Source organism: Squalius cephalus (genome assembly GCF_949319135.1).
Source record: "Squalius cephalus genome assembly, chromosome: 19".
Lineage (NCBI taxonomy): Eukaryota > Metazoa > Chordata > Actinopteri > Cypriniformes > Leuciscidae > Squalius > Squalius cephalus.
Genome location: NC_137140.1, coordinates 9,065,381 through 9,089,996, shown reverse-complemented (window position 1 = coordinate 9,089,996; position 24,616 = coordinate 9,065,381). Strand labels below are relative to the sequence as shown.

Sequence of the window (24,616 nt, the reverse complement as noted above, 5' to 3'; positions counted from 1 at the left end):
TAATATAGTACACATATTTAGCTAAATACTCTCTATAGCTCTTTTTTTTCTTTCCTGAGGTAAATGTTATATGTGACAATTGTTCTCCAGCTGTTTTGTTGACCCTTTCTGCGGTTAAAAAAACACTGATTGATCGATATTATGTATGATGAATATACATTTCGGTAGGTTATGCTATGTTTCTTTTAACATTGTTCATTCGTGTTTATTTACTATTAAGTTATGATCGGTTCACGTGCCATAGGGATCTGTCACGTCACATTTACAAACGCCAAAATATTTATTGTTTGAATTTCATAATAAAATTGACAGAATCTGAGAGCTGAGCTTTTTTTTATATCATAACTAACCTGCTCTGTCTAGTCAGTCTGTCGGTCTCCGTGTCCTCTTTGCTTCTCGATTTTTATGTGCGTGAGAAAGTGGATGTGTGTCAATTGCGTGTGTCTCACGGTGAAAGCGTGAGAGTTGGCAGCTTACAGGTATTCAACATTATTTGATTAATCATCTGACATGCAAGCTTCAGAACCTAAAGTACAGGGCATTGATTGAAGGTCAGAATTACATGAGCTCCGGATGGATTGGCCAGATACTGCATACCTTCGCAGATGAGCTCACTTTAAAAGGTGTCGTGCGGTTTTCACAGGCAGTGAACTCGTACCATAATGTGTCAGTAACAATATAGAGAGAAAACTGCAAAGTTCTCGAAGTAGTGTGTGACTGCATGGCCGGCCGAGGGAAGTGTTGTAGCCATACAGCAGGGCAACTGTACAAAATTAAAGATGAATAGATAAAAATAACATTTCGTACAGCTACATCTGCTACAGCCGCCTACGGGACCAACGCTACTTCCATAGCAGCAAGGCACGCAGTAATGGCGGCGCTGCTTTACTTCCGTGTTTCGCCGGATTTGTCTATAAGCTCACTGTTTCCTAAAGTATGTTTACAATCGTTTGCTCCCTTTAATGAGCTCTAAGTAAGCACAGGGCTACAGCGCGACTTCCAGGGGTGTGAGTTTTAGTTTCAGGCAGAATGTCTCGCTGTGTTGCGTTACAGACGCATCTGGCGTCAGTGGTGGAGGCGTTAGTTCACGCCGCGATCGCTGAAATGTACAAACTAATGGAAGAGGAGAGACTGTCATTATTCATTAGTGATATTGCCAGCGATCAGTGTGAAGACGAGGAGACTGGGTCAAGAATGAAGAGGGGAAAGGAGGAGAGAATGGTGAGATTGTAAGATGATGCTGTTTAGAGATCTGCGGCCTGTAACCTTAAACATGCGACGCGTTCAAAGCCATATAAGCGCGTGTGTGCATATAGTATAAAGATCAGTGCACAGTTAGCGCAAGTCTCAACGCACGTGAACGCATCACCATATCAAAGTTTTCTTTCTTGGGGGATATTACTGTGTTTATTATAAATTATTTACCCACGGACATCATTATTTAAATATAAATGAATAAATAATGTGCCTTTGTCATCTTTAATCAAAATAGCATCCCCTCCTCCTTGCAACTACATCTCATCTCTTCTCTGATGACGTGTTTAGTGGCGGGAGGGCGGGGCAACCTGTCACTCAAATGAGAACGATCCATCAGTATTACACCAAGCGCCCAGAGAAAGAATTCATGACGATACAGTATTCTTTAACTGAAATATGGCACTTAAATGTAAGACTTAGTTCATTAATACTTAAGTTGACCATTATAATTAAACAGCTGACCAACTAATAATATATTAGACTCAATCCAATGTCTAAAAATATATATAGTATTGATTTGTTTTTGTTATTAGGAAAAAAAAATAAAAAATGCAACTCTTCTACTTCTCGCAATTGCGGGTTTACATCTCGCAATTCTGTTTTTTTCCACCACAGATTAGAATAAAAAAATAATAAAGGGTTCTTTAGACTTATCTCACAAACAGTTTGAGAAGTCGCAATAATTTTTTTTACTCTGTGACAGAAACAAGCTTTCGTACATTAATAGAGACAATCTAGTTTGATAATAGCAAATAATAAATAAAAATTGTTGGAATTAACAAAAACTATTTTATTTTTATTTATTTTTTAAATCAGTTGACAATGCTGAAGATTTTGAAACTGACTAAGTAGAATGAACTGGCTAAAAATCTTTAAAAATTGCCAAATAGCGCCTAATTAATCAGCTGGTATATTGGTCTATTACTATTAATTTGTAATTATTTATTCTTTCAGAAGCAGTTTGCATCAGTCATGGAAGTATTGGGCAACGAGGCTCTTGGGAAAATAATCAAACTCGTTGATGAAACCAAATTTCTGTTGGACCTGGAGTGTAAAACATTTTCAGGCAAGAGGGCAAAACGTCCCGGCAGTATCTTGAACATTCTGTCTGTTGGAGGACTTGGTAAGAAATCACATTCACATTCTTGATAGGCATAAAGTATTATTACATTTCTGTCCAAGGGTGTATCACTTAATTTTTTTTTTTTTTTTGTTGTTTTTGTAAAATTTCCATCATTTGTACATTTTAGAAGAGGAACATTCTTATGATGGAAGTGCAAGAATCCTGGAGACAAGAACAAGAAATGAGGTAAACTGAACAACATGTACATCAAGGCTATTTAGCTTAATTTACCAAAATATAAAAATAAGGGCATGTGGGCGAGCCAGAATATTTTATCAACGGAAATCTACTATCAACAGAACACTGTTGTATAACATTTGTTTACTACATAATATTAATGTTTATAGCTTTTTTTTTTTTTTTTTTTTTTTATAAGTCGTATGAAAGATTTCCACTTAGCAGAACATTCAACCAGAAACTACATTTATGTAGGCTAGCTGATGTTTTAAAGGGGTGGTTGATTATGATTTCACTTTTCTAACTTTAGTTAGTGTGTAATGTTGCTGTTTGAGCATAAACAACATCTGCAAAGTTATGATGCTCAAAGTTCAAAGCAAAGGGAGCTATTTTATTTTAAAGAAATTGTTTTTTTAAGGACTTCGACAAACGGCTGGTAGGGACTACACAACATTCCTCCCGGATTAGTGACATCACTAACCCTAAAATTTACATAAACCCCGCCCCTGGAACACGATTTATAAGCCGTTTCTCAATGTCAAGGAAGGATCCTCGGAAGCCAGAATTTCGAGGATGCTACGTCATTGACATCCGTCGAAGGACTGTTCCAATGTCGAGGATCCTCGGATTTTCAACCAAGGACTGAGTCCTTCGTTCGAAAAATATCCCATATACAGGAAAGGATGCATATGTGTAGCCTTCGCGCTCTTCGCGCTCTCAAATCACCCACAATCCTATGCGCGCAGCTTTGCTATCTTTTTCAAAAAATTCTAAATGTCGGACGTTAACGGAGTCGGAGCATTAACGGGGCAATATGCTTTCAAATGTAAGTATATTTTACGTTACCAAACATTTGTTTTAAAAAATAATTACATCCATTATGTTATGGGTCAAATTGACCCGCACTGTTTAAATACACTTGACAGTCAAAGAATCAATATGATTAAAAAGGAGTTTATTGATTTAAAAACAATTATATTGCCTGAGTGAACAGAACTGTGTCCATAGCAACGCTCTGTTTTTTCATTTTCACTGACGTAATGATGCAATGACGTGCACTTGCTAGCCTGTTCCAGAGCCATTGAAAAACGTGTTCTCCGAATGCTAAAGAGGAGCCTCGCCTAGCCTCTGAAGGAAGTGACTTGGAAGGACCAGTCCTGCCAAGGAAGTATCCTTGACATTGAGAAACACCTATAGATTATCATGACAGAATATGCTAATTAATGACTAGAAGATAATGACATAAGCTACATAAATTCATCATCTAACCATTCACATATGTTGTCTACACATTCTTCACTTCTTCTGGAGTCTCTCCATCTTTGTCCGACTCCGTTTTGAACATAAAAGGCTAAAAGTTTTTGAAATTTTCAGTGCATGTCTGTGTGAGGTAAAAGGACACAAGCTGTTGTAGCTCCGCCCCCTGTGCTGGGAGCAGCAGCTCATTTGCATTTAAAGGGACAGACACAAAAACGGTGCGCTTTTGCTCACCCTCAAAAAGTGTCAATTTTAACATGCTATATAAAAATATCTGTGGGGTATTTTGAGCTAAAACTTCACATACACACTCTGGAGACATCAAAGACTTATTTTACATCTTGTGAAAAGGGCATTATACCACCCCTTTAACAGGAAGAGTATGGCAGGTTCGCATTGCACACCTTCACTGTGCTTACAGTCGTGTTGCATAATAAACACACCGGTATTGGTACACACAAGTACCTGTCATTCTGTTGTAGTTGAAACAGACATTTCAGTTGTCTATATGTAATTTTTTGGGGAATTATTTGATGGCATAATAAAAGGTGCCACACTGATTTTAAACAATGCCTGACAGTTGAAATGCACTGAGCAATTCACCACAGATACCTAGGAGACATGAGATATATACACATACATAAAATAGATTTTGTTCAGTTTGTTTTTAACCATAAGAAAAGTAATCAACCTCAAATAAGGCACAGAAAATTTCAAACAGGTCAGATTTAACTGTAGTCCACCAGTTGATTAGGCCTTATGTACATAAAGAGAATGTACACTTAACCCTCCTAATGCATTAAAAAATGTACACCTTTTTTAATTTCCGGGTCAGTTTTGACCTGATGGAATGTGAGCTTATAAAACAGTCAAAATGTCATTCTTTTTCACTAAAACCATATTGTATCTTCTAATTAATGAGTGAACATTAAAGTTTTGAATGCTAATGTGTTAATACTATGGTATTACTACATTTTCCCCCTTTTAATTAATAAAAAAGTTGAGAAATTCTTTGAAATTTCAAATATTACAAGAACTACAGCAAAACCACTGTGGTGCAAGAACAATGCATAATTTTATGCATAACAATTTCTATTTGAATGTATCATTATATGAGTTCACAAGAACACATGAACTGATAATAACCTGTATTTTCTCCTTTGGAATGAATGGAATGTAACTGGTGCTGATGCTGCTCAAAAACAGTCAAATTTATGAAACCTACATTTTCTTTTTCTAACAAAACAACATAATTAAACAATATTACTCCAGAATGTTTTTTTATATACTATAAATAAACTTTCACTTTCCAATTAAAAAGTCAATCAACAGCCTGAATCTGCAATGCTTCATTAAAAGGTGGCAGCAGAGTGAAATGTTGACTTCTCTTTTTTCAACTCTTTCTTTTTTTAAATTTAGACTATTTGGTCTTTGAACTTTTGCTCTGTTGTTCGCTAGATTAGCTTTAGCTTGGTTTACAGGAATAGTTCACCAAAAAAAAAAAAAATTTTGTCATCATTTAGTAATACTTACGCCTTATGATCTGTGGAACACAAAAATAACTTTTCTTGAAGAATATCCTGAAAAAGTAGTGCGTTTGATTCACTCTTTATGCACTATATTTTTGTAACATTTTGCTTCTAACTCATTCAACAATACATTTTCATAAAACCATGAAACAGAAAGTGTTATAAGTCTATAAGAGAAAAGTCACTGAATTGCTCTGCTATTTTATGATTGATTAATTACATAACTACTTTATTCTGGCAGTCTGATGAGGCCACAGAAGAACGTCCAGAATCCCCACTGACGTTGGCTGTGACGATCAGAAATGAATTTGGAAAAGTTGACTTGAAGTCCATCAGTAGTGGTACGTTAATAATGTTCATTTACAAATGAACGAGACAGTCTGTCTAATGAATCGGTCCAAAAGTTATCAATCTTATGAATAACATGCTGAATCCAGTATTTATATGGCAAAGTGCCAAAATATTTTTTGCTGTAATAAACGGATATTTAGCCAATGATTTTGATTGCTCTCCTGTCAGGTCACTTCAACACTTCTTCAGAAGACAGAGTTGCATCTGTTCTGCAAGAAGACAGCAGTGAAGATCCTCAAGACGCCGTTACTCTCTTTGGAAAGAGATCCTTTATTTGTTCCGAGTGCGGCAAGAGTTTCTCTTCTCAAAGCAACCTCAAATCACATCAGCGCATTCACACTGGAGAAAAGCCCTTCGGCTGTGTCCTCTGTGGCAAGGCTTTCGCCCACAAGCAGAGTCTGTCTGACCACCATCGAGTCCACTCAGGAGAAAAGCCATTTGTTTGTAAAGTCTGCGGCAAATGCTTCGGGAAAGCCGCGCATCTCAAAACCCACGAAATAATCCACACGGGCGAAAAGCCGTTCAGCTGCAACGTTTGCGGGAAAAGATTCAACATTGCTCAGAATCTTGCCAGGCACCAACTCACCCATACAGGTGAAAAGGAGTTTCGATGTTCGATATGTCAGAAAAGCTTCACACGGGCCATCACGCTAAAAACGCATCAACTCATCCACACGGGTCAGAAACCGTACTCCTGCGTGTCTTGCGGGAAGGCGTTCCGCCACGCCGTAAACCTTAAAAACCACGAGCGCATCCACACGGACCAGCGGCCGTTTAGTTGTGACCTGTGTGGCAAGACCTTCCGCCAGGCTGTCAATCTGAAAATCCACAAACGGATCCACACGGGGGAAAAACCTTTCAGCTGCAAGGAGTGTGGGAAGAGCTTCAGTCAGCAGAGCAGCCTCATTTCACACGGACGCACTCACTCTGGAGAGAAACCCTTCGGCTGCAATTACTGCGATAAGTGGTTCAACAATACGAACAGTCTGAAGCTGCACCAGAGGGTCCATACCGGCGAGAAGCCGTACAATTGTGAGTACTGTGGCAAGTGTTTCAGTCAAGGTAGTCACCTGCGTACTCACAAACGCCACGTGCACGGAGGGGGGAAGCAGTACATCTGCGATAAATGCGGAAAGAGATACGCAGATCCTCGTAATCTTAAATTGCACAAATGCGTTTATGCTTAAACGTGGTGTGAAGGTGATCACATTTGTCATTATAGAGATATTTTGAGGAGCCCATTTTTCTTTGGTTTATAAATCATTGATGAAGATAGCTACAATCACATAGAACGTTTTTATTTAAAATGAATATTATATTTTGTACCTTTCTTTACATGTGGATCCTAATTGAAAAAGCTCTTTATATGCCAGTCATATTTATGTTTGATGGAACACAAGATAGTTATCAGAACCACAGACAGAAAATAATGATATCTACAGTTCTGATCGTCTATAACCCCTGATATTGACGCCTTATGCAAAAGATACCAATGTTAATTATTTATTTTAGAATTCTAATTATTATATTTGTCTAATTCTAATTAGTTATTATTTACAGCTACAGATGAGCGAGGTGTTTAAAACCTTTATTAAGACAAACTATTTAAAGCATAAGATGGCATCCATATGGTCAAGTACTTTATTACTGTTGTTGCCCTGTTTTCTGTCAAATAATTTATATTTGATTCATGAAAATGTTGCCAAATACAGTTTTCAATAAAATATTGTTATTGAAGATATTGTGTGAGTACCTTCATCTGCCTTTAATTATAAATTATAATGCATTATGTTGGAGAAGACTGCAAAGACAGGAGAACTTAGTATATTGCTGCATAGTCTGCAAGTATTTTGATATGGAAAATACAGGTTTGCACAGATTGTGATTTTGGGCTCATTTGGTGTCAATTAACACATTAAAATGTTTATAAATATTTTAGGTCATTTTTGTGGGGTGTTCTTTTCCCCCTTTGATCCTAATATCTCTGAGAAAATAATGTTTTCAATGATTATTTCAGACATTTTTGGGGGTCACAGTTTATAAATTATGAAGAAACAATACTGGTATTATCCTTCTGTATTATAGTAGTTGATATGTGACATGAGGTGGTATTGGTTTTATTTTTTTTACATAAAATGTATTTCTATATCCTGAGCATTTATTTTATGTTTTAGTACACCGTTTTATTTATACATAGTGTTAATAACCATTTTGTCTACAGTAGTTCATTTTAAATGTTCCTTCAGTTCGACAAATGAATGTATAAAACACAAATATTCAGTGTTATCTCTGTTCATTTGAGACCATAAAGACCGCACGTATAATAATTATAAATGAGTTAAAAAAAAAGAAAGTTTTTAATGTTTTGTAAATGAGCATATCATCTTAATATTTTCAGGTTCTCTCGACTTTTATAAAAACCATTTGCATAGGAGTGTAACCAACCAGTAGGTAACGGTAGCTGAAGCTCGTGCATATTATTTTGAAAATTAATGTTTTTTTTTTTTTTTTTTTCTGCAGAGCTACACAATCATTATAAATACAATATAAACAATCATGTTTTTCAATTGTAACAACAACAACAACAAATCAGTCTTTTAAATCAATGTAATAATTTTAGATTGGGATCATTCATTCATTAATTTGCCAGATAAATAATTGTGTGTAGTGTGCAAGAGAGAAAGTGAGAGACATGCGCATGCGCGCTAATTTTGCACTTCCGGGTTTGTCTTTAAGTGAAATGTAACATTTCGCTTGTGATTTGTCTATGAAACTTGTTGTCCGGGCAGCGAATGAAAGGTGCTTATTTATAACTGAAGACAAAAGACACTGTGGAGGAGAATACTGTCATGCTCGGTCAATGAGACTCTCACTAGACTCGCTGTAATGGCCTGATGTTGCACTGTTGTGCCTTATGACCGGACGGACTGACAGCAGCATGACGCGCCTGATGTTTCTAGCGGCCGCGGTGTTTCTCCTGTCCGCTCCTGCGAGCGCCTCTCAGGGGGACAAAGAGCCCGTCTACCGCGACTGCGTCAAACAATGTGTCCGGACGAACTGCACGGGGGCCCGACTGCGCGGATTCCAGTCCGCTCAACCTCCATATATGGCACTCACAGGTACTATACTAACCTATTCGTATTGGGGAACGCTACTAACCTATTTGAGTGTTCTGCAAACTGCAAATCTCAATAGAAAATGTGTCTTATTATTTTTATAAATTAAAGTAAGAATTTGTATACTCAATTATTCATGGACACATTTTATTGAACAGTAGTTAATGTACATCTTGATATGAGTATTTATGAAAATATGCAAATCAAGACAAAAACTTTAAAGGGGGTTTTGGGCACTTTAGAGGGGTTTTGTCATGCTGGAGACCAGTTAAACTAAACCAGTTAAACTAGCTAGGAACAGCTTCTTTTTTTTTTGTCCTATTGAAAGAAGGACCCCCCCCACACACACACACACACACACACACACACACACACACACACACCAACACCTTCATTTTTTCTCTTGACCTTAAAGCACACAGAAAAATCCCCACACATTTAATGAAAGACTATGCTCTTCTTAATTTTGTAATTTCAACTGAATATCAACATTTTTAAGATTTAGTCAGCTGAAACAGTGAGGTTACTGATCTAATTAATATCTCTATAATAGTGAAAATAGTGATCTTTGACTTTCTATTAAATTGAATGACAATGTCTTTAGTGCCCAGTTTTTAATGAGGGATTCAGGTTTATTATCGCTAATTAAAACTGTTAAAACAATTTCTGTTAATTGGAATAAAATAAAATATAATTTTTTGTTAACTTTAACTAAACAACATTGTGAAATGTTGCTTTGGGGAATATACTGAAATAAGTTGAATCACTAAAATAATTAACTGGAGATAATTAAAAACTAAATAAATAGCAAATATACATAGCAATATTTAACAAAAAAATGCAAAAATCACATAATGAAATGACTAATACAACTAAAAGAATACTGGAGGGATTAATCTTTTTATTTGTGGATAAAAAAAAAAAAAAGGTTTTATTTTTAAGTGAAAAGATAAAAATAGAGCCTTGAATAAATTGCAAATATACATAGCAATATTTAACAAAAAAATGCAAAAATCACATAATGAAATGACTAATACAACTAAAAGAATACTGGAGGGATTAATCTTTTTATTTGTGGATAAAAAAAAAAAAAAGGTTTTATTTTTAAGTGAAAAGATAAAAATAGAGCCTTGGGGTAAGAAGAATTGGCACAGAAAGCCCTGAGCGGCTATTATATATATTTTTTAATATAAATTAAAAATTATAATATTTAATACTACCTTAATTGTAATTCATCAGGGTTTTTATTCAGTTAAATGTGCATTTTAGACATCTTCAAACCTATAGGCTAATTGAGTAGAAACATTCAGTTTGAATTCATATCATTGTGGTTAAGACATATCTTCATTTAAAGTATAAGCAATGAAATATGTATATATTATTCATATCTCTATATGTCATATTTTAAATTTATGATGCTGAAAATCCATGCTGAATAACATTTGTAATAGAGTAGTTTTATATTCCTCCATAAATTTTGGGATTGTAGTTATTTCCCTCGCTAAAACCGTGTTTTTTTTTTTTTTTTTTGTCCGATTTTCAAAAACTTGTTTGCTTCAAATCAAAGTTTGTAGTGTTGTGATTCACCTCGTATCGGATTGGCTTGATTACTGGCTCATATTATAACTCTTTAACAAAGACTATTTTAAAATCCCTATGGGTTAAATGAATGAAAATACTTCCGGAACCAGCGCTGCTGAAAAGGGTTGCTCAATCTCAAGCTCAATCGATGGAGTTTGTGTCATAATGTTGATTAGACTGTGTTCAGACTTCCAATTAATTGTGTGTATAATAAAACTTTTGATGAGATCTGATTAGTATTGTAAGTTAATGAAATGTCAGAATAAATTTAGTCCTGAAACCTTTCCTGTGCAATGGATGATTTGAAGTCCGTGATGTTTCAGGCTGGACGTGTCGTGATGACTGCAGGTATCAGTGCATGTGGACCACCGTGGGTCTGTACCAGGCAGAGGGATACAGCGTACCACAGTTTCACGGGAAGGTCAGTGTCAGAATGTCAACCAATGTGAAAGGAGACCAATTTTAGTGATCATCATCATTATGAGCCTTTAAAATAAATCTGTACTTTTTACCTTGATTCTACTTGTGTCTTTGTCTAGTGGCCGTTTGCCCGTTTCCTGTGTTTTGAGGAGCCTGCATCTGCACTGGCGTCTCTGCTCAATGGTCTGGCGTGTCTGCTGATGCTGCTGAGATACCGAAGCGCCGTCCCTCGTCAGAGCCCCATGTACCACACCATCACCGCCTTCTCACTGGTGAGACAGTGTCTGCACTAGTACCCAGAACCAGTTCTTATTCATAACTACCGGTAGTTTTTATTTTTTTCCCAAATATGTTGCAACTGAAGGACAATGATTTCCATGAATGATTCCAGAATTTCTGCATTCTTGCTCTGTTTCCTGCACTATTCAGTGGAATGGGGGAGAAATAGTGCGTTGGGCTGCACTATAAATGTATAAATGTTGTTTTATTAACATGATGATGATTGAAATACAATTAATCGAGCAGCACTAGTGGTGTGGAATAAAATAGATGACGTGTCTTCCTATTGTGATGTTCTCACTGGTTACATGCAAAGCAAACATAAAGCACAACCATTGGAATTGCATTTGCATGAACTTGTTCAATTAATGTCAAATGTCAAAATGACTCAAAAATCATTTTCAAACTCATGAGTTTCAGTTTGAATTAGTCTGATGACTCACTAAATTGGTCAAAGTGGGTGTTGACTAACACACTGGTCCATAAGACATTACTTTTGAATTGTTACTGTGTTAGGTTGTACTTAAAGTCCCTCTGTGGCGAAAATCAAGCTTTTAATGTTGTTTATATGTTTTTAATATGCTTTAAGATAAACCATGTGCAAATTCATGTCAACACCATTGCTGAATATTTTCTCCTTAAAACTGCAGTCTCAAAATCGCTGGTGTAAATAAGGGGGAAAATATTAGGATTTTTCACTATTTCTTGGTCACTAATCTAGTGGCGTTGATCCGGTGACTCTGATCATGTTGTATAGATGGTCAGATCCTCTTTGGAACATTAGGAAATGATGCTGGATCACATGATCAGTTTTGTTCATGTCATCTCCAGTGCTGCGGTCTAATACTAAAACATTCAGAAATTCATGATATATAATTTTCAGTTTATATTGTTATTGTGATAAAAAAAAAAAATCAACCAGAAAAATACAAAACACACTTTTTCTTCAAGTGAAACTGGACCCCACTGTAAATGTAAGTTGTGCTCAAGCATGTTTGTGTCTCTGTGCAGATTTCCCTGAACGCGTGGTTCTGGTCTACAGTGTTCCACACGAGAGACACCTATCTAACAGAGGTAACCTTTCAAAAAATGATTCAAAGACAAATTCAAATTTTTTTTGTTGCATTTTTGGATTAACATTAATGACAAAAATATTTGTCCAAAGCCAAAGCATTGATAGAGATTTTCTGTCTTTGTTTAATAGAAGATGGACTACTTCTGTGCGTCAGCTGTCATTCTCTACTCTATCTACTTGTGCTGCGTCAGGTGTGTGTACAGGAAATGCTCATAAACGGTCGATTGACAATATGCAGTGCTGTTGAACTCTGTTTATGATGGTGATTTGAGGATTAATATTTCTGTTTCAGGACGCTGGGCTTGCGCAGGCCTGCAATTTCCAGTATGGTGGGAGTTCTGCTCATTCTGGCCTTCACGTCTCATGTGTCATATCTGACCTTCGTCAGTTTTGACTACGGGTACAACATGGCTGCCAATGCCACTATAGGTAAGGTGTTGTGAATTCCACAGTAAGTGTGTTGACATGCATGATTTTACAGTGATTATGATAGGCTCAGCTGATAACGTGTTAGGTTATGTAAAAATGGTGCAAGTGTTTGTTTTTTGGGGGGGGGGGGGACAGGTGATGAATGGACTCTGTTTACTTAAAGTGCCTCATTATGCTTTTTCGGATATTACCTTTCATCTAGTGTGTAATAGAGCTGTTTGTGAATGTCAAAGGTCTGAAAGCTTCAAAGATCAAAGTGCACGATAAATGAAGTTATTGTCTCCCAAAATCGAACTTATGTACAGTAGGTTTGTAAAAAATGTGCATAATGCCATCCATGGTCTTCATTGGCTGCCCACGAACAACGTCTACTTTGACCCGCCCTCAAACACTAGTTGTATCTGAGGCCTAGAAGAGTTTTGTCGACATGTTGAGTAGATGCAGTTTTCTGCGCTGCGAAAGCAAATCCACTTTGCATGCACTTCCAAAGGATGAAGACTCTGGCTCAAATTGATATGGTAAAGCCAATGCCATCGTTACTGTTCGATTCACTGTGTATCAAGCGCTGAGGAAGTCTCCGGTGCCGAAATTCAGATATGATAATGGCCGTTTTATTTCTTACAAGCAGTAGACCAATCACAACAGACTGGGCCATCTGACCAATCAGAGCAGAGTAGGCTCTTGGAAAGAAGGGGTTTAGAGAGACCAGATCCTTTATCGAACCATTTTAGACACTGTAAAAAAAAAGAGGTGATGTGGATTCCCTTTTCCATTTTCATTTCAATTCAATTTAATTCAGTTCAATTCCATTTTACCTCGGATGCATGTAAACCCATTGCTGGAGACCTCCAAAACAAAATTAGGAACCTTTAAAATAGCATAACAGAGGCACTTTAATAAATTATCTTAATAAATATTTATGGTCTTATTGTGAATGATTCATCAGTGTACATCGTTCCAAATAAAAAATCAGGGGAGAAGCTTTTTTTTTTTTTTGCACAATCCACTGCAAACTTACATTCTGGAATCAAATAGGTGCTTTTCACAACCTATCAATTCCCACTGAATAAAATTAAATTAAAAATTTAAATAATTTAAAAAATGAATTAAATCAAGTCATGACCTATATTTTAAAATATTTTTTTCATTCAGAAAAATGTCACATTAATGGAGTAAAATGAATGTGGTTTCATACTGAATGTAATTAAAGCTCAGTCAATTTATTGAACAGTGCAATCTTTGCATGTAAATGCTTGTTCAGCTTTGCAACATTTTTTAAGTAGATCTATCATTTCAAAACCTCATGTAAACATGTACAGGTTTTATGCAGTGTTATTTTGATATTTACATACAAACCTTAAAAATAGTTTTTTACAGGGTGCTTATTTTGGATAATTTTTAAGCATTTTGTTGTATGTAAACACACTCAGTGTTGTGTAAATACTAGGTCTGGGTAAATACAAAAAGGTCTTCACTTGACATTTTAGATTCAGATTCAAGTAGCTTTATTTGCAAGCTTTACATTGCCAAAGCACTGATAACATTAAATTACACCATACATCTTTACACATAAAAATATTTTCCCCATTAAAATAATGAGAATGAAAAGCGAAACCAGTTCACAATATTTTTTATTACTGTATGCAATTATTTGTTTTATTATATATGCACTGTTTATGTTGTTATTTTACCTTTTACCGGATATATGTTAATAACAAAGATTGGTCGCGTCAGCTCGGTGTGATAAACTATGCATTAATAAGCACCATACAAATGTGATATTTGTGAAAAAAGGTGTTAACTTAAATGGCAGCGTTTCCAAAATAAGTGTACAGTATGACTTATATCATACTGAAAAAGTATTTTTATTTCACAGTATAACAGTTTATATTACAATATAGTCATTTTCTGGAAATTTAACTGACATATGTTTATGTATAACATAACCCTATGATGATGCCTATTTTGGTAATCCAGTTAAATTCTCTACAACAAAAATTTAATTTGATTTATATTATGTTTTTATTTGGAGCCTGATGGATGCAATCCAAACATAAAAGAATAATAATAAAAAAAAAAAAAAAAAAAAATATATATATATATATATATATATATATATATATATATATGTATATATATATATATATTCATAACACATGAATGAGTCTAGCATCAGTGCAAAACCAGCTTTACATTATGTAATACTTTAAAAACAAGATTCCAACAGTAATGGAATACAATAGGTATTAGTTTCTAACCCATGTGTCTTTCCCTCTGATCTTGTGCTTCTGTCACAGGCATGATAAACCTGTTTTGGTGGCTGTGCTGGTGTTGGCTGAACCGGAGGATTTTGCCGTACTGGTGGAAGTGTGGTATGGTGGTGCTTTTACTGCATGGCCTTGCCCTGCTTGAGCTGCTGGATTTCCCTCCACTCTTCTGGATTCTAGACGCTCATGCCGTCTGGCACCTCAGCACCGTGCCCGTCCACTTCCTCTTCTACAGGTACACATGCACGGCTTGTTTCACATTGTGTCTGGTTGTTATCTTTGTTTGTTAAATTCGTCTCCCATTCATTTCCAATGCAGTCATTTTTGACCGCGAACAATACAAGTGACAATTTTTTCAGGACCATTTAACCTTTTCAAATCATATCCATGATTTTTTTTTCTTTTGTTTGTTCACACAGCCAGTGCCAAAACCTTTACAAAGTTTCGTACCATTAGGTTAATTATTCTTAAAAAAAAAAAAACTATTTATATAGTGCTTTATACAATAGCGATTGTTTCAAAGCAGATTTACAGTAATAAACAGGAAATTAATTATCAATGATGTAAACAGAATTAAATTCTGCTGTACAGCAGCTCTAAAAAAGTCAATAGTGGCATTGTTCGGCTGAAGTCAGTTTAGTGTTGAATGTCTAGTATCACCACCACAAAGCTACTTCTTGCCTGCCCTGATTATTAAAGACTGATTTGATATTTATGAAAAGAAGAGTTAATGACTGGCATGATATTAGAAAAAAATTCTTTGACATGGATTTTATAGCTTACTTTTTCTATTTAATTTTACTTTAGATATATCTGATCACTTTGTGCTTTATTTTGTTGACAAATTTTAATTTTGATTGTTTGATTTCCTTAAATTACAGATAATATTTTTTGCCCCCATATTAAACTATTACACAGACATAGTCATGTTTCCATCCACATATTTTTATGCAAATGTTGGGATATCACAATAAAAAATGCTGGATGGAAACCCCAAGATGTGCATACATTTTAAAGATGCCCATAAAACACTTTTGGCATCCTTTTTTATCCAATAATACGACATTTGCCTAAACTACAATGGAAACACATTTACTGAATAAATCCCTCAATGCGCAACTTTGCCTCAACAAAGGATGTGATTGAATAACCGGACTAACCGGTGGATCAGTTTCAGTGCACAGCATCTCAAATGTGGCCAAAGTCTGTCATCAAAATGATTTGGTATAATGACCTCCCAGAACTGCCTCATATGATTGTGTTCACAAACACCAGGCATCCAAAAGCAAGACAACATGACAGTGTTGATTGGTTTTGTCTGCACACTATGAGGCAAAATTCCTTTATGATGTAGGATAAAAGAGCCACAGTGGCTTCCCCGATTCCAGCAACTTCCATGTTTATTACAGATATTTTGTGCCAATTTTCCAGGATGTGATGATTTTGTTCTCTTGAACACATGGGATGGAAATGGTGCTTTATTCGCTTTGGATGGAAACATATCTACTGAAAACATTTGGTGTAGGATTTACTTTGAAACAGTTTTCACTTGCTTGTAAATTTTACTAACAATTTCAAAGAAGTATGAAAGCTTGTTTCCGCCACTGAATAAAAAATAAAAAGGGCAATTGCGACTTTTTATCTCACAATTCTGACTCTTCTCTCAGAATTGGACTATTTTATATCTCACAATTCCAAGAAAAGAAGTCAGAATTGTGAGATATAAACTTGCAATTACGAGTTATAAAGTCATAATTGTGAGATATACACTCACCTAAAGGATTATTAGGAACACCTGTTCAATTTCTCATTAATGCAATTATCTAATCAACCAATCACATGGCAGTTGCTTCAATGCATTTAGGGGTGTGGTCCTGGTCAAGACAATCTCCTGAACTCCAAACTGAATGTCAGAATGGGAAAGAAAGGTGATTTAAGCAATTTTGAGCGTGGCATGGTTGTTGGTGCCAGACGGGCCGGTCTGAGTATTTCACAATCTGCTCAGTTACTGGGATTTTCACGCACAACCATTTCTAGGGTTTACAAAGAATGGAGTGAAAAGGGAAAAACATCCAGTATGCGGCAGTCCCGTGGGCGAAAATGCCTTGTTGATGCTAGAGGTCAGAGGAGAATGGGCCGACTGATTCAAGCTGATAGAAGAGCAACTTTGACTGAAATAACCACTCATTACAACTGAGGTATGCAGCAAAGCATTTGTGAAGCCACAACACACACAACCTTGAGGCGGATGGGCTACAACAGCAGAAGACCCCACCGGGTACCACTCATCTCCACTACAAATAGGAAAAAGAGGCTACAATTTGCACGAGCTCACCAAAATTGGACAGTTGAAGACTGGAAAAATGTTGCCTGGTCTGATGAGTCTCGATTTCTGTTGAGACATTCAGATGGTAGAGTCAGAATTTGGCGTAAACAGAATGAGAACAGGGATCCATCATGCCTTGTTACCACTGTGCAGGCTGGTGGTGGTGGTGTAATGGTGTGGGGGATGTTTTCTTGGCACACTTTAGGCCCCTTAGTGCCAATTGGGCATCGTTTAAATGCCACGGCCTACCTGAGCATTGTTTCTGACCATGTCCATCCCTTTATGACCACCATGTACCCATCCTCTGATGGCTACTTCCAGCAGGATAATGCACCATGTCACAAAGCTCGAATCATTTCAAATTGGTTTCTTGAACATGACAATGAGTTCACTGTACTAAAATGGCCCCCACAGTCACCAGATCTCAACCCAATAGAGCATCTTTGGGATGTGGTGGAACGGGAGCTTCGTGCCCTGGATGTGCATCCCACAAATCTCCATCAACTGCAAGATGCTATCCTATCAATATGGGCCAACATTTCTAAAGAATGCTTTCAGCACCTTGTTGAATCAATGCCACGTAGAATTAAGGCAGTTCTGAAGGCGAAAGGGGGTCATACACAGTATTAGTATGGTGTTCCTAATAATCCTTTAGGTGAGTGTACAGTCATAATTGCGAGATATAAACTCACAATTGCAAATTATAAAGTCAGAATTGCAAAATAGAGAGAAATTGAGAGAAAAAGTCAAAATTGCGAGTTTATATCTCGTGATTCTGACTTAATATCACGCAATTCTGAGTTTATATCACGCAATTCTGACTTTATAACTCGCAATTGCGAGTTTATGTTTTGCAATTAAGAGAAAAGAAGTCAGAATTGTGAGATAAAAAGTCGCAATTATCTTTTAAATTGTTTTATTCCGTGGCAGAAACAAGCTTCCATAAAGAAATGCAGAGTAGCGCATTGAATTAAACATGAAAGACTGAAAAAGTATTTTCTTGTCAAATTTGTTCCAATAATCTTTGTTATATTTACAACTTTGAAAATCTTTTTTACATTGTATGTTTTCCTTGTTTTTTTCATTCTCGTAGTTTTCTCATAGACGACAGCCTTCACCTCCTCAACACAGAGAAGCCTGGAGTGAAACTGGACTAGGAGGAAACAGTCTCAGAACCCCAACCCCTCCTCTGATATCCTTCCCATCAGGGCAAGTGCGAGCCGGACTGAGCCAGGCCTCAGCCGCTGTGGCTTCCGGCACGTGTCCTGGGGCTGAAGTTTCAAATTCGAATGTTTTTCTTGTGTTTACACTTTCTTTTTACCATAACTTTTTATTTTATTTTTGCATTGGACCGAAAGGGTTGTCGTTTGGTCAGGTTTTAAAGATGTGCCACAGTACTGTAGAACTGAAACCTGATTGATGTTTGCATTCACTGAGCTTTGCCTTCAATTAAGAAGTGAATTAGCCTTTCTACGCCACTTTATCAACACAGCATTCTTTTAAAAAGGTGCACTGATTAATAACACCACATTTGCTGATAAATATCTTCACACAAGTTATTCATATCTCCCATTCATATCCGTCTACATTTGTGTTGCGTGATTTAATGACCCTGCAGTGTATACATATTTCAGAGATATACAGAGGTAGACTGAGTTTTACTTTGAAACATCCGTTCACTATAAATGTGCTGAACACCAGCACTTAGAAGGGGTTATGAGTGAGCAGTGTGCTCTGTTTCTGAGACGCGGGACGGTTAAATTCCTAGGGTGCAATACCATGAGCTACCGGCAGATAGCGCAATGCTGATTAGTTTCCACACTGCGGGAACTTTCCCAGCATAGACTTGTGATGGATTGGACGGTTTGTTCTTGTAGCAGTGCATATCAAGTTACCCATTTTTTCTATAGTAATCACTTTAATCACTAGATTTTTAATGGATAGTCCACACTGTTGATGTTTATTCATGATGATTTTCAGTGGAACACATAAGGAGAAGGTTAGCAGAATGGTTGTACAATAAAAGTGAAAGGTGACCAGGGACTGTCACGCTTCAAAAATGACTAAAAGCACTAGATCTAGTATCTAGTATGACTTGACTCTTTATGTGAGTAACGGACCAAAATTTAGGTCATTATTTGCTGATAATATTTCACTGTAGTTCTTAACTATCATGATTTGCAAAGTATTGTGATACTGATAGTATTATGATGGTGATTTCTTGTTGCTGGTCACAGTATGCTTCTTTTGAACGGAAAAGCAGTGCAAAAACATTTTACTAAACGTCTCCTTTTATGTTCTATGGAGGAAAGTCTTGAGTAAATTTTTGGGTCAGCTACTCCTGTAATCACTTTAAGGAGAGTGTCTAATATCACCACCACAGAGCTACTTGTTGCCTGAATATAAAAGACTGACTTTATGGCAGGAAGATTTAAAGAGTGGCATGATATGAGATAGCAAAGAAATGACTTTTCCTTTGACATATTATGTTTTTTTTTTTCTATGTTGCTGCTTTATCTTTGTTTTTCATTTCCTTACACTTTTTTATATATCCGATCACTCTGTGCTTTATTTTGTTGACACATTTTCATTTTGATTGTTAGATTTTTGAGTGACTTTCATTTATTTTCACCAAGAATGCCTTTGCAATGAAAATATTACTTAGAATTGGAATTTTCCACTGAAGGGAATGGAAAGGGGATGAAGAAGGATTTGTGTGTGTGTGTGTGTGTGTGTGTGTGTAGTTGCTGTGCAATTTGAGCTTGTAGTGCATTACATTTACACACATTTATTACTACAGCAACCTGGTGGCTACCACAGCTTATATCCTTATGTTAGTAAACTCCTTTCTTTCAGAACACTTGTCACACTATGCCTTACATTTTTATCTTTTTATGTTTCATACAAGTCATCACTTCTCCACAAATCTCTCAGCCTCCACCATACTCTTACTCGCTTGTGCCAGACTATTTCTCTATTTCTTGTATCATCTTAAAATGAACTGGCACAGATTCTAGTGTTATTGTAACTGGAGCCAAAACCACATTTGATTGCCTGACATATCTTTGTTCCAAATTGTCACTTGTGCACTTTGTGTGTGTGTGCGTGTGTGTGTGTGTGCATGTTTTTCTATCCCGGTGGGGACTTCAACCTGAATGCACACAGACTCATGGGGACCTAAATTGAGGTCCCCATAATGAAACAAGCTTATAAATCATACAGAATAATTTTTTTTGAAAATGTAAAACTGCAGAAGGTTTTCTGTGATGGTAGGTTTAGGGGTAGGGTTAGTGTAAGGGGACAGAATATACTGTTTGTACAGTATAAAAACCATTACATCTATGGAGAGTCCCTTACAAAGATAGTGAACCAGTGTGTGTGTGTGTGTGTGTGTGTGTGTGTGTGTGTCAGAACAAGAGTGCAAGCATGATCAGCCTGGAGGGTAAATATAGCCGTTTAGAAAGGCTAAAAGCGGTATAGAGGGGGAGGGGACAACAAGGGTATCCAGAACAGTGATGGTGGGACCACTGATCAGACTCAACCATTCATCGCATCTGTCTTTTGAGTGTGTTAATGATTAGAAAGTCAATGCTACAGTATTTCTGAGGGAGTTTTACCACTATCTACTACTTTTTAAGTTGCAAAGAAGTTGTCACCAGAAGGTCCAGTTTGACATTTTGATTAAACATTACTTGGACAAAATTAAAGGAAAATTCCAGCTACAACTTAAGCTCTATAACCATCATCACAGAATTTTCAAAATGTGTTTGTACGATGGAAATGCTGATGGAAATCAATTGCAAAAAGGTTCAATGGGTTTCTATATAGAACCCTATAGGATTTTTGACTTAATTTTAAAGAACACTTTGTGCCAAAAATGTTCTATAAGGATAAATGTCTTAAATTATTGCATACTTTCATGTTTAACAGGCTATTTTTTTTCCTAGTGATAAAGTATGTTTACCAGCTGTTTAAGTCATAACATTTGATTAAAATTCGAAATTAATGAAAACAAAATTAATTAATTAAATCTAAATCCATATAATGATCCCATGATGGGAACCCCTAAAAGGTTGTATATGAAGCACCTGACAGAAACCTTTAAGGTTCTATATAGAATCTTTTCTTCTAAAAGTTGAACCCCTAGACTTCAGTTTTAAGTATCAAACTCAACACATCTTTTTTCTTTATTATACAATCAAAGTTCAAATAATTGTCTGTGGTGATTGACAGCACATCACACAGATGATCCTGGAATGTTCCATTAATTGAGATGACCAAGTTAAAGCAAGATAATTGTTTATGGACACAAGTGATACTAACATTTATATAATCCTTTTCAGCTTCCCTTAAAACATGTTTCATATTTTGTTCTATATATTTCTAAAACAGAACGGTAGTAGTATGTTATATTTTCTGCAATTACATGAAAATGTACCATTTGGTATGCTGATAACCTGCATGCTGAATGTAAACGTGACCTTTTTCACATTAAAGAAACTAAAAAGAAAGGGAATGAGATTTACTGTATGGCCAGACTGGTAATTGGTTGCCTTCTGAAAAGCATTTATTAGTTGTATACATTTTTGACACTGTTGTCTGTATGTAATGCAACACAATGCCAAACGCGAGAGGTGTCTTCTGGGTATTCTAATTGTTAATGTCCCACAGGAGCTCCAAATTCTCCCTCTTTTTCATTGGCCAGTTTGATTGTGGCCATCTATAGGCTCAACATGGACTTGCCCTGTATATCCCCCCACCTTCACTTTCTCTTCTCACTCTTTCTGTCCCCTTCTATTGCTCTCTTTCTTTGTCTTGGTATTGTAATGCACCTTTCTCCACCAATTGTACACAAGCCCAAATGTGTATAAAAGAACCTTGAGGAAATTAATAAAATTGTTCTGTATTAATTATTTTACTGGTACTATGTTTATTTCAGTAACACCATGAGAGGCTGTGGTGCAATGTAGTCACAATAAACCACAAGTGCCTTATTGCTTTTATGAAATGTTTAATAAAAATGTTAAGGAAAACATGACATTTTTCTTAGCAAATTCATATAATGTGTAAACTAAGGATAATAGTTGGTCCTATGGATGCTAAGGTGTAACACACAATGGCTGGCACATAGGTGTTTCATGTCATATCTGTTACAACATTATGTATTTTAGCATGACTGAAAAACGGTTTATCCCCATTCAGGACGTTGTCCAGCATGTTGTGTATTGTGTACAGATTGGACTCTCGTCTGAGCGCAGAGCAACGAGTCATCTAGATTCGGTAGAATCTGCAACCCCTGGGCCAACAGGGGAGACAGGGCAGCCTTCATACATCTTGTAAACACAGAAGAAGCTTGGGAGAGTCCAAATGGTAGAACCCTGAACTGGTCTTGTTCATGAAACTGAAACGCAGAAACTTCCTGTGATGCATGGCAATCAGAACATGGAAATATGCATCCATCAGGTCGACACGAAAACGGCCCACGAAAGGAGCCATTTTGGAAAATGGCCCAAAGGCTTTGATTTGGTAATTCAGTTGTGTTTGATTAGAGATGGAATTGCAATCCACAGGGAGGGGGGCCTCCAGGAGCGTAACTGCTCCCCCCTGTATTTAGGAGGCCTTTCCACCTGTTGAGGAGCTCCTTTAAGGCACGTAGAATTTCAACGGATTTAACTGTGGAGAAGTGAGACATGGCTACATGGCGAGAAAATGGCCCACGGAAGGTGCTTTCACAAGTTAGTGTGGCCGAGCGGCCTAAGGCACTGGATTAAGGGTCCAGTCCCTTCGCGGGTGTGGTTTCGAATACCACCGCTGCCAGCAGTGATTTTAAAGAGGGCCAGACACCTTATGTGTGCTCCAAAAAGGCACAAATGCGGCTGAAAATATGCACCCTCTTGAATCAGGGACAACAATAACTTACAATATCACTTCAAAAATGAATTTAAATATAATAACAATGTAAAGTCTATAATAATGGAGTTAGCCAATTTGACTCATTGAGAGTTTTTGGTGAACTGACAGCTACCTCATGATTTTGAGTTTAACTGCGACACAGCTGTTTACAAATCACTTTCTGCCATTGACCAAAGAATGTCGGCCACACGCAACATGCAAAACGGGAGCTTCTTTATCAGTTGATTCTCCTCAAATCTAAAATTAGATGAAAACCTCTGTCTTGCTTTGGAACCAGAAAATGTCTCCCTCTGAACTAAGGGGCAAGAGGAGGTTTGCTCTTTATCGCTCTTCTCCAACAAGCAAATAATTTCTTGAGAGAGAGCTGCTAAATGAAATGGGTCTACTACAACAGTTGAAATGTGACCCCGAAAAACTTGGGGGGCCGGTGTCGGAACTGCAGTGTATAACCATTACGCAATGTCACCAAGACCCAAGGGTCTGACACTGTAACTCAGTAACTCAGATGATGTGTCATAAAACATCTGACCACTGACCCTAGCGTCTCAGGCCTTGAAGTGTCGGCCTTTTGAGGTTGTGGGAGGACACTGATGTGGATCCCCTAGGGAACAGCGGAGAGCTGGACTACCATGAGGGTCGCGCATCTGGGCATCATTAGAACCCGGAAATCTCTTCTGGCCCTGAGGTCGATTAGAGGGCACATGGCAGTAACGTGGTTTGCACAGGCGTGTAACAGTAATGAGCAGGTGCTGTTGGCATTCTAAAATTTGGGGTACGCTGCACATGTTAGCCGGTGAGGGATTGCAGACAACTTCATGCGTCTTTCCAAAACCTCAGATACTTCAGGACCAAAATAATGTCCAGGAAGGATGAGTAGATCCCTCAAGGTCTTTTTACAATCTGAAGAGAAAAAAGCCTAAATTAATTAGCAGACAGTATTTTCAGCACGAGTGATGTAGGCAACTGATTCATACGCTTTCTTCAGAAAGGAATCTGTGCAGCCACACTGAGCACTAGGGCATCAGACGTTCTGGTGACACTACCAGTGCAGCAGCAGACTGTTCGACTTCAGGTACACTCCGCACTCCAATGTGGGGGACTCCGCTTCTGTCATTGTCAAAGTGCAAGCAGTTTTGGAATACCTTTTGGCTATACCTGGTCCTTTGAGGGCACTCAAAAAGTCTGCTATGAAGTCTTTACATGCAGGCATAACAAAGGAAACCATAGGTGAAGGTCTGCAGAAAAAACACACTAGACTGAACAGAATGTGCAGGGCATTCATCAAGGCCAAGACAGGGCATTGCCATCCGAAGCACTTACAGTGTGTCATCCACTGGGGGTGGAGCAGTCCCCGAGGAATGAAGTGTGGACTCACCAGAACCACAAGCCACCTTAGATCCCACTTCATCATCTTTATTAGGAAGATGATCTCGGAAATGGGTGTTGGAAGCACATGTAGACATAACGTCAAGGTGGGGGCTATGAGGAGTATATGGTGAAAAGGTAGGCTCTTCAT

General features: G+C 37.2%; 2 protein-coding genes across 3 annotated transcripts; both read left to right on the top strand.

Moving 5' to 3' along the window:
- The first annotated feature begins 440 nt into the window (after positions 1-440).
- Positions 441-7,958, top strand: LOC307146721 (uncharacterized protein). Of its 2 annotated transcripts, none has more exons than XM_079850942.1 (5): positions 441-1,221; positions 2,212-2,380; positions 2,508-2,566; positions 5,585-5,684; positions 5,863-7,958. In XM_079850942.1, the coding sequence occupies exons 1-5, from the start codon at positions 1,030-1,032 to the stop codon at positions 6,879-6,881; spliced, it is 1,539 nt and encodes a 512-aa protein (XP_079707068.1). In that variant the 5' UTR covers positions 441-1,029; the 3' UTR covers positions 6,882-7,958. The 2 variants fall into 2 exon arrangements, with proteins under 2 accessions (XP_079707068.1, XP_079707069.1); XM_079850943.1 differs by having other exon boundaries at positions 924-1,221; positions 2,215-2,380; positions 5,863-7,434.
- A 410-nt stretch (positions 7,959-8,368) lies between these two features.
- pgap3 (post-GPI attachment to proteins phospholipase 3) lies at positions 8,369-18,670 on the top strand. Its single transcript, XM_079851586.1, has 8 exons — positions 8,369-8,813; positions 10,715-10,812; positions 10,931-11,083; positions 12,102-12,164; positions 12,295-12,356; positions 12,458-12,594; positions 14,892-15,096; positions 18,281-18,670. The coding sequence occupies exons 1-8, from the start codon at positions 8,609-8,611 to the stop codon at positions 18,342-18,344; spliced, it is 987 nt and encodes a 328-aa protein (XP_079707712.1). The 5' UTR covers positions 8,369-8,608; the 3' UTR covers positions 18,345-18,670.
- The last annotated feature ends 5,946 nt before the right edge of the window (positions 18,671-24,616 follow it).

Coding starts and splice junctions, on each gene's coding strand:
- LOC307146721 (XM_079850942.1), top strand. CDS start 1,030: ATGTCTCGCTGTGTTGCGTTACAGACGCATCTGGCGTCAGTGGTGGAG. Junction 1,222..2,211: donor GGGGAAAGGAGGAGAGAATG/GTGAGATTGTAA, acceptor TTATTCTTTCAG/AAGCAGTTTGCATCAGTCAT. Junction 2,381..2,507: donor TCTGTCTGTTGGAGGACTTG/GTAAGAAATCAC, acceptor TGTACATTTTAG/AAGAGGAACATTCTTATGAT.
- pgap3 (XM_079851586.1), top strand. CDS start 8,609: ATGACCGGACGGACTGACAGCAGCATGACGCGCCTGATGTTTCTAGCG. Junction 8,814..10,714: donor TCCATATATGGCACTCACAG/GTACTATACTAA, acceptor GTGATGTTTCAG/GCTGGACGTGTCGTGATGAC. Junction 12,357..12,457: donor ATCTACTTGTGCTGCGTCAG/GTGTGTGTACAG, acceptor TTTCTGTTTCAG/GACGCTGGGCTTGCGCAGGC.